This window comes from Sebastes umbrosus, chromosome 14, assembly GCF_015220745.1.
Source record: "Sebastes umbrosus isolate fSebUmb1 chromosome 14, fSebUmb1.pri, whole genome shotgun sequence".
Taxonomy (NCBI): Eukaryota; Metazoa; Chordata; class Actinopteri; order Perciformes; family Sebastidae; genus Sebastes; species Sebastes umbrosus.
Window position 1 is genome coordinate 14797799 of NC_051282.1, and position 10489 is coordinate 14808287.

A 10489-nucleotide genomic window follows, 5' to 3' on the forward strand; every position below is an offset into this window, starting at 1 on the left:
ACACAAAATACAAGTATGAACCTCAAAATGAGCACAATATGGGACCTTTAACTGTTGAAAACAGAGATACAACCACCTACAACTTTGTGAAACATCATGTTTTCCCTAAAATGTTCTGTTTTATCTTAATTATGTATTATATATATATATATATATATATATATATATATATATATGAATATTTTTATTTTATGAGGACAAACAGTACAGAGTCAGTTATATGACTGACTCTTCTATCTGAATGAGACAAAAGCCAAGTGGCTTTATATTAATAAATCATTGGGGAAATGACATTGTGAACTGGTGTCAACCTCAAATTTGCATCTTAACTTTAAACCATGCAGACAATCCTTTAAAATAACCTTAATATGAAAGATAGGATTGGCTCAAATTGAAAGCCAGAAAAAAAAGTTTTTGAGGGTTTAAAAAAAACTTTAAACTTATGAGAGAACCAATTAAAACCCTTAATATATTGTTATCCATTTAGTTATCCATTATATAACCATAAACCTGTAATGATATTTTGTACATTTAAAAAAGTTTTTACCTCTTAAAAAAAACAAGTAAATGTTTAATTAAGGTGAAAGATTAGAGTATTTTTGTGGAACTGTTTCTGTTAAGGTAACTTATTCAAATAATCCATAAATGAACCCTTACGAGGGAAGGTAACATCAGCTCAAAATAAAAGACAGGAATTAAAGTCTTAGAGGGTTTAAAAGAAAAAAACGAGATTAAACAATCAAAATCCTCATCATAATTGAAAAATTCAGGTTATTTAAGGTACGAATTAAGGTGTACTTATAATTTTATTTTGTACATTTTGTACATGTTTTACAATTTAAAAACATCCTATTAAAATTTTAATCAAGGTGAAAGTATATAGAAATGTTATCCATTAAAATTAACCTACTTTAATTGAAAGCATGCAGATGCTCCATTAACAGCCTTAATAAAGCAGGTTTACTGTATAATATATGATGTGCAGGTGAAGGTCACATGATCAGGTCCTCTATCATCTGCAGAGTCAGTTGAACAGCCTGCAGACTAAAACTAAGAATGAAGCTGCAGAAACTTTACCTTCATCAACCTGCAGAGAAACAAAGTTTACACACTGAAATCTGTTCACAGTAAAACATGTTGAAAATAAAACCTGTTGACACTAAAACATGTTGACATGACAGACTGATAAAGTGTAATACTTGTTTGAAAGACTCACTTCACCTCTCAGAGTCCAGTTAGCTCAGCTAGTAGATAAACTGTTCCACTGTTGGAAGGTTGTGGGTTCAAACCCCTGCAATGTAGTTTTTCTTCTCCTTCTTTTCCCCCTTAAAACCCTTTAAGCCATGCAGATAATCCATTAAAAACCCTTAATATATGAATGGCTCATATTGAAAGCCAGAAGAAACATTACTTTTAAGGATAAAAAAAAAAACTTCAACGGAGGAGATAACCAACCAAAACCCTTTAATATATTATAATACATTTATTTATCCATTAAATAACCTGAAACCTGCTGTGAAAGCCCCACATATGTGGAACATCCTCCTGAATTTGCACATGGATTGAAAAATTGAGGTTATCTCACAGAGTCCTGGTAGCTCATCTGGTAGAGAAACTGTTCTATAGTTTGAAGGTTTTTGGTTCAAATCCCACCTGGACTAATTTTTTTTTGTTTTCCTTCTGTTGACTCTCAGAGGACTGTTTCATAAAGGAGTCTCTTATTGTGAAAAGCCTGTCTTGAATGAGCCTCACAAACTGAACCAGGATCAGTCTGTTTCATAAAGACTTTAATATATAATATTGTGAAATAAACACAGACTATTGAAAAAGTCCATCCATCCAGGGGTCGCGGTGGGAAGAAGCCAGAGTACCCGGAGAAAACCCACGCTAACGCGGGGAGAACATGCAAACTCCATATTGAAAAAGTACATTTTGAAATTAAAACTGCTGAAAGGAAATAAAACTGGTAGCAGAGTGAAATAACTTTTAATAATAATGAAAATTTCACAGTTCTATGGTTACAATACGTATTTTGCATCGATTCATTTGGTTGTATCTTTCATTCTTTCTTTCTTTCTTTCTTTCTTTCTTTCTTTCTTTCGAGTTCAGTGCACAAGCACAGCCTGGTAAAATACACCAATGATCTCATTTTTGGATTCAGGACGTGATTGTGACGGGTCACAGAGAAGAAGAACACACACACACACACACACACACACACACACAGACACACACACACAGACACACACACAGTGGTCAGGACAGATGAAACCAACCAAACCTAAACCACATGTGCTGACCAGCAGGCCTCCATAATGATGGGGGAAAGGGTGGATGCTGTGTGTGTGTGTGTGTGTGTGTGTGTGTTTGAAAGTGAGAGTGTGATTTTTTTTTGTGTTTTTTTTATATGCATGTGCATGCATGCTTATGTGCAGTGTGGGTGTGTGTTTTCTTTCACTCTGTCTGCACTTCTTGCCGTGTATCATTGTCTTCTGTTGGGTCTGAAGGGAAGCTTTGCAGTAGAGGAGCTGCGAAACAAACAAGTACACACTACTGTACAACAGGTATGTGCAGAGAGCAGCATTTCATTTACATATGGATCATACTGATGATTTATTTTAGCATTAGATGATAAAGAAATTTCAGGGAGGGCTGGTAAAAGGATATTTTAATTGTAACCAAAACGAACAAAGTAAAAAAGTTTTAATTAGATCTAAAAATATTTTTTCTCTGAGTTTTGCAGCTGCTCTGGAATAAAACATGACTGTATTCATGCTGCATAACAGCAGGAGCAGTATAAGTGTAATGCATGCCTGAGATGAAACCGAATGGGACTCTTTTTTAATGTTGAGCATGAATTTGAATAAGGCATCTGCCGTTTAAATATTGAATGAATCTAGGAAATTCTGTAATTCTTCCATGTGCCGTCTTCCACCGCGGGGCCAAACTTATTTCATGGTTGCCAGATTGAGCCCTGTTAGAGCTGATGAGATTTTGGTTGCTCGAAAAAGAAGCTGCTGTACCTTCTGCAGCAGAGAGGCTGAAGTATGTGTGTAGTCTCATTGTGGCTGTTTATGTGTGTTATTGTGTGAGTGCGCATTACAGGGTCAGTGGGAGTTTATGTGTTCCATTGAATACAACAAGTTTTTGGTTAATTCTGCATCAAGTGATGAAACCAAAATCATCTCTGTGTCTCCGGTATTTCTGAGGCATATATTGTGTTAAAGGACAACGCTGGCGATTCTATATTTTTCTTATTGTCAACCATGAAAATACATCAATGTCTTAGTGTGTCTCTCAGTTCCAAGCCCATTGGTTCCTAATGAAGATGTAAATCTTTAAAAACTCAAATATATCGTTTCATCAGTAATTTCCTAAAACAGCTGCTCATTGTAGTTTTTTATCAAATAAACAGGAGGAAAAAGTGCATTAGTTCGGGACTATTTTCAGTGGCAGATTAATCCACATGTGGGGCTTTAGGGCAGTGGTTCTCAACCTGGGGTCTGGCCCCCCTTAGGGGGGCGCCAAAGATCAAAGGGGGTGCGCCAGGATTTGTCTGCTCTGAGGTTGTCAAAATTAGATTTGAAGATGTATAACTAAAATCATAATAACACATTTACTGGATAATTTATACAACAGTCTGTATATAAATGTATTTAAAAAGATATATTTCTTTGCTACTTAGTAGCAAAATCTAATGAAATATTCTGCTTCCATATTTGTTGCCGTTTAGCCTTTCAAAAACAACATTTTCACTGCGGTCAAAAGACTGTTTGCTCTCTCGCTTGATACACACACAGGGAGGCAACGCACCTGTATTAACGGGCCGGTCTAGCAGCAATCTTACAACCTAATTTACATTTTTTTTAACAAATTACATTTATCTTAACACAATAACAAAAAATTCTATTTAAATTAATTAAGTCGTTACAATAAAAAGATCATATTGCGTATCTGTATTCGCCAAGCGAATCCGTCAAGACGTAATCACTTTATTTCTGTTGACGAAACTGATGAGTTCTTTTCATTAAAGAAAGTTGATTTAATAAAGAAAGACAATCACAATATGACATAATGCTCTGAAGTGTCCAAACTAAACTAATCATACAGATGGACAGTGTGTTACGCTGCAGAAGAGGATTGAAAAGTTTGTATGGATGTTTTTAATCCATTCTAACCGACGTCCACGCGACTGTACAAACTGACTTTACCCACTCATTTCATACTTAAAAAAATTAACTCTGAACTCATAAATATAAATGTCTTGTCCCCATCAGTTTACTGCCAGCAGGTCCAGCTCTCAAACATGTGACATTCATTTGAACCCAGTTGTATAGTCTACCAGAGCCTCTGTGTATTATTGGAGTTATCTATGCGTGCGTGTAATAAACATGAAATTGCTGAGGTAGTTTGTCCTCGGCATGTCTCTGCAGCTCTCCTCCAGTTTTCCAAGACTCTCTGTCAGTTTAGTTTTGTGCATCGTCTCTGTGACGGCTGCTTGGACTCGTTCCTTAATGTGAGCTGACTGCAGGAGTCGAGCGTTTAGCCTCGGGGCTTCTGCTCCTGTTCCACCCTCTGACACGCCTGGAAAACTAACAAGTTTGTTCTCACAAAACTTAGATTTCCTTTTTCTCTGCTTGATCAGGATTGATAGCCACAGCCTTACAAGGTTTAACCCGATGCTGAGGAACAGTGTAATACCTGCAGCACGCTGACTCAGGCTGTACAGAGTATAGTTATAGACTAGAATAAAGAAACGTAACTCAGAGGACATCATGCACTTCAAACACAGAGGAGGTGACTTTGAGAACCCAATAAAAGGAGCTTAGATACTGTACATGATTTAATTATATTAACGTATTGATTAAGTGAAAATAACTAAACATTCAAGCCTATACTCGCCCTGCCTCTGAGTCATCGGACTTGATGAAGGCTTGGTGTAACTGAGGCCTACTATGGGTTCAATCATCATTAAACAAATGGAGGCAATTATTTCTGAAATCGATCAGTCAGTAGAACAGTCAATATTTATAAAGCACAGTTTATGCAAAGATGTGAGTCAAAAGTGCCCAACAAAAAATTAGTTCACATAAAAAAGGGTGTTGATGAATAAACACAGAAGGACAAAACATAAACGGATCAAACTCGACAAGCAAGTTGATTTAAAGTTAATTTAAAGTGCGTTACATGAGACATAAAGGTATTGAGTAAAGATATAAATGAGAGACCAGGCGATATAAAAAGAGACATGTCAATGGGATTTAAAAAAAGAATAGAATAAAATACAAGATAAGAATAAGTTAAAATTGAATTACAAAGATGGATTCAAAAATAAATTGCAGTGCAAGATATGCATAAATAGTCCCGAATGTAATTAAATAAAAAGCAGAGGAAAAAAAGAAAAGTTTAAAGCTTTGCATTTAATACAATTATGGTAATTTGTTCCAGATATGTGGTGCAATTAAAGCAATTAAAAACCAGGCTGAACACCAATAAAACAAAAAAAAGGGATATTAAAGCTATTGTAAAAGTTTGGCGAGCCTTGGTAGCTGAATGGTTACAGTGCCCGCCATATAACCACGACACCCCAGGTTTGATTCCAGTCCACAAACGATCAGAAACCCAGATACCATTATGAGTATGTATACAGCGATATTAATAACCAGTTCTACCGAATATGATGAACCAGGATGGAGATGAATCTGTCAGAGTGTGTTTCTCTGCTCCATCAGGTGTTGGTCCGATCATGGCCCCCAAACTGAGCGTGCAGCTGCTGCTGTTACTGGCCGTTGCCACGGTAACGGTCGTGGCCCAGAGACGACGCCCGGCGTCGACGACCACCACCAACGACGAGTGGAACTTCAGGGATGGCTGTGAGCACCAAGATTACTCTCTGTTTACCCTAGGTCAAAGGTCAAGTTCAGGGCTCATCATGATGATGTCAGAGTTATAGAGGTGAAGGCAAAGCTGTCTGTCGATGTGTGGATGCCTCTTTGTTGTGAAGCTTTATCATCGGTCTCTGAAGGCAGATCAGTGGGAAGACAGTAGAGCTGTAGACCACCTGCCTGAGTGAGTGCTAAGAGTCAGGCTAAACTGAATCAAGAAGGTCGCAACTTATGTTTGAGGACGCCAGGTTGTCGAGCCAATCAAGTGAAGTGTATCACTCTTTCATTTCCCGTTGAGAACTTTATTTTATTTTTAAAATGATGTGAAGCACCTCCAAGTCTAGTTTCACTCTAGTTTGATGATACAATTGAAATTGACCAAAATGTGTTTCGTGTTGAGACGACCAAATCATCTTTTATTACCAGTTAGAGCAAGTCAGGACTCAATGACTCAGGTGAAAGTAGCTGTTAATCTTTAAACAGTCAGATCAAGCAGGAGACATGAATTCAGAGTTAACTTTCTGACTTTTGTGATTTCTTGACCCAGCTGAGAAGGTGAACATGCGCAATGTGGCCAACCTGACTCAGATCCTGGACAACTGGAGGTTCGACATCCTGACCCAGATGAGAGGACTTCTGCAGAACGACCACCAGTCTCTCCTCCCCGACTATGCCAGGTACGGAGGGAGAGGAGGAGGAGGATATTAAACTGATGAGCTGTACATTTATACATTAATAAAACACACCAGGTCACCATTGAAACAGTTCTTGATCTTGGAAACAGCAGTTGACAAAATAATCTCACCACCAGATCCAGTAGATGTTCATTATTATTCCATATTCTGTATGTGCAGATGGATTTCTCTCAGCTGTCATGGGATTGTAGACTGAGTGACTAAACAGTGTGTAGGCCTACTACTGTATGCAGCCTGGTTGCCCAACACAGTCTCACAGCAGTTTGTGAAATAGTCCCGAAATTTAATCTATTTGATTTGTTTACATAGACACAAATTTCAACAACGTAGCGTTTCCCTACGAATGTCCAGCAACACGTGACACACGTGTCAATTTCTTTTCAAAATAAAATTACTTAATTAGGTTTAGGAATAAATCAAATTGGTTAGGATTAGGCAATAAACTTCTTCAGTAGGTTTAGGAAAAGATCCTTGTTTGAGTTCAAATAACACCAGAAGTGCTGTAACTTAAGTACGGAAGTTAGGTGACAAATAAATCAACTTTGACTTGTGGTTTCACTCGGAACACGAGCGGCGGCCTCCTGGTGAAAGTCCTGTGTTTTTTGACCCACCCATCGACCCCGACATCCTCCCTGCGTTTGCCACTCTCTATACTTCCTGGTTCACAATTACGTGGATTACATTGATTTGTGCTGACCATCACAAAAACATATGAAATTCGTGTACACGAATTAATAGATTCAATTTCGTAATTATCTCTCAAACTGCTGTGCAACAGGGTTGGGTCGCCATGCTGCAGCTCACAGTTGTAATTTGGGTTTTCTGCAGTTCAAAAGATCAGTTTCAGTGAAGTTTGAAAAAAGCTTTTGGAGGGTTTCCGAGAACTAACATTAATACTGATGATTATGGATCTGAGAAGAGACTGAAGACTGAGTGAGAAGTCATATTAGTGTCAGTTAAGATGGGCTCACAGACAACCATCGTTGCTGTGTATAATATCCGACTTTTATTACACACCAACAACAGCTCAGTCTAAATATAAAAGAAAAAGAAAAGGACAAAAACAGAAAAGAAAGCAAAATGAAAAAGAGAGGAGAAAAAGAAGCTACATACTGAGGCCAAAAGAAAAGAAAATAAGGCGGAAAACATCCCATATACATGGCTACTGCATTACTGTTTATGTAACTGCTGGACCATAATGACTTCTGGTCATCTAAACTGTGGCGAGAGGCAGGAAACACCAGACTTCCTTTCTGGAAAACTCGAGCCCGGTTTTCTTTCACGCTGAATAACAGCACGTTTCTATTTTGACTTTTAAATTGCAGTTTCTAATGATGGCATCGGCCACAGAGCGGACTCAACTGACTCCCGACTTTAGTCTCAGCCTCAAGGACAAACCACATTCCTGTGGAGACTCAACTGTTTTATTTCACTCATGTGGAATACTCTGCTCATTCAAACACGCAGGAGGACGAAAGTTATTGAACTAAACTCAACAACACTAGTGGGAGAAGTATTCAGATCCTTTACTGTATTAAATGTACTAATACCATTCTGTGAAAATACTCCACTAAAAGTAAAAGTCCTGCATTCAAAACCTTCAAAAAGTATATAATCAGCAAAATGAACTTAAAGGTGCAGTGTGTAAGATTTTGGGAAATCTATTAGCAGTTATTCTGGGACCAAGAAGAATGGACAAACGAACGAACGAACGAACGAATGAACTAACGAACGAACGAATGAACTAACGAACGAACGAAAGAAAGAAAGAAAGAAAGAAATAGCAAGCGAATGATAGAAAAGTCGAATGAACAAAGGAATGAACAGATGAGCAGACGAGCTAACCTCTCTGTGTTCCTGTCCAGGATCCAGCCGCTGTCGGAGGCTCTAGATGACCTCTACAAGGAGTTCAACGCCCTCAAAGCTCACCTGGGCGACCTGACTGAGAAGTTCTCTGCCATAGAAACCTTCATCGACGAGGTCAAGACCGAACGCGCCACCAACCCGGCCCCGGCCCCAGTCCCGGCCGCTGTCCCCAGACAGACTGGGAGGAGGATGATTAAGAAGAAGGCCACTTCCTAAGCAGCCAATCATGTGCTTCTTCTGTCCTCATGTTTGCTTCTTCTTCTCAGGCTGTTTCTGACGCTGCTGAGGCTAATCCTCCTTTATTTTTATCATGTTCTATACAATTCTGGTATCAAGGCACTCCCAACGTAAAACACAAAGATCTAGAATTAAAACACAATATAAGATTACAAATCTAAAATATACAGTTTGGTGAAATATGCAATTCTAATCGACACATGTGCTGTGTAAGAAATCACTCACTTTCAATCCTCCCTATAAAACAGACACTGAGTGTACAGTAAATTGACATTTCGGGCGCATTTTGGATGCATTGCATTGAGGGATTGTTAGTAGAAAGAAGTCCATGGACACATTGTAAAATTTTTGAGGGCACTATAGTAAATACATTTCAATACAGACATTCAAATATTTGATATTTGATTTGAAAGATTTCCTGTTTGTTGTTGTTTACGTGCCTAGCGACAGATAAACTACACATGCTGAGTGATGTCTTCTGTCGTGTAGCACAGCTGAGTTGGTTAGAAAGCACCTGGTTGTGTTTGTTCTGGAGGCTTTTGAAACAAACATGCTTGTTGGTTTGGGTTTACTGCTGCGTTATATGAGCTCCAAATAAACTCACTTATTGCATTCATTCATTATTCTAGTAACTCTTTCTTCAGAGAACAGCTGAAGAAGATTAAACATGTTTCAGTTTCAACATCACGTCCTGAGGTTTTGATCAATATCAGATTCACCGTGTGTTTAAAACAACCCTGCCAATTCTATGTTGACATATTATGGAACGCTTTATTGGTGATGTAGAGTTTCTTAATTGATTGATTTGAACTTTCAAATTTTATAGCAGTGAGGTTGATAGTTTTCTTTATCTCTTAAATTCCCCTAGTCCCGTCCTTGGCCGACATTACTGTTTTTCAGAGACAGAGAGATTTTAACATCACTGTATGAAATTACCTGTGGTGACCTTTAGGATAATCACAGCCTCATGAAACTTTACAACCACAAACTAGAGACCTAGGGCATTCAGAGGATGGATGGCTTTCCTAGGTAGATTGACAATAAGGGGGTTTCTGAGTAGTTTCCAGAACAGAAGTGCTCGCCATCCAAGATGCAACAACTTATGAGACATAAGTAAGCATGGGCCATTATATACTTCCATTATATGACACATCAGAATATTTTTACCGCTTTATCTTGCCGTCAGACAGCCCTCTCTTATAAATATAAATTAATAAATATTGTAAATATAGCGTACAACAAATATAAATTTTTTTAAGTGAGCCTTTCTTTTAGGGGGCTAAAATAAGTTTTTCTGCTGAACCCGTCCACTGCACTGTGTTGCTTTGCTCCGGTGCTGGTACTCCTGTCTATTTCTCCAAACTGGGGGCGTGCCGACCGTCATCTACTGTAAGTAATACACCTACTATGGATAAATACCTCATACAACCCCACTTCAAAACATCTGAACGATTCACTTTAAGTCAAAGATTGGGACCGTTTCTTAGAAGTTTTATATATGAGCTGGTATTGTTGTTATTGTTAGTGTTCCTCTGATGATGCAGTTTGACCGACGACAACGCCGAGCTTTACGGGGCGTTTTTTATCCTCATATTAGAAGAAGTAAAGAAATAAGAAGAAGGCCTGAGAATTGTTAAATATAAAGATTTGCGGGCATGAAATGTAATCTCTAAATATACTGCCAACCAAAAACTCTACATCATCCAAACTCACTGTATCTGGGTCTCTGAGCTGTGACCCAATTAGTATTACATCAGAGCCACTGAGAGAAATATCAGTAATCCCGTATATACTGTAACACACTGT

General features: G+C 38.2%; 1 protein-coding gene across 1 annotated transcript; it reads left to right on the plus strand.

Moving 5' to 3' along the window:
• Positions 1–2429: 2429 nt before the first annotated feature.
• On the plus strand, positions 2430–9301 carry si:ch211-76l23.4. Its single transcript, XM_037791156.1, has 4 exons — positions 2430–2564; positions 5733–5873; positions 6433–6562; positions 8446–9301. Exons 2-4 carry the CDS (start codon positions 5747–5749, stop codon positions 8660–8662), a joined length of 474 nt encoding a protein of 157 aa, XP_037647084.1. The 5' UTR covers positions 2430–2564; positions 5733–5746; the 3' UTR covers positions 8663–9301.
• The last annotated feature ends 1188 nt before the right edge of the window (positions 9302–10489 follow it).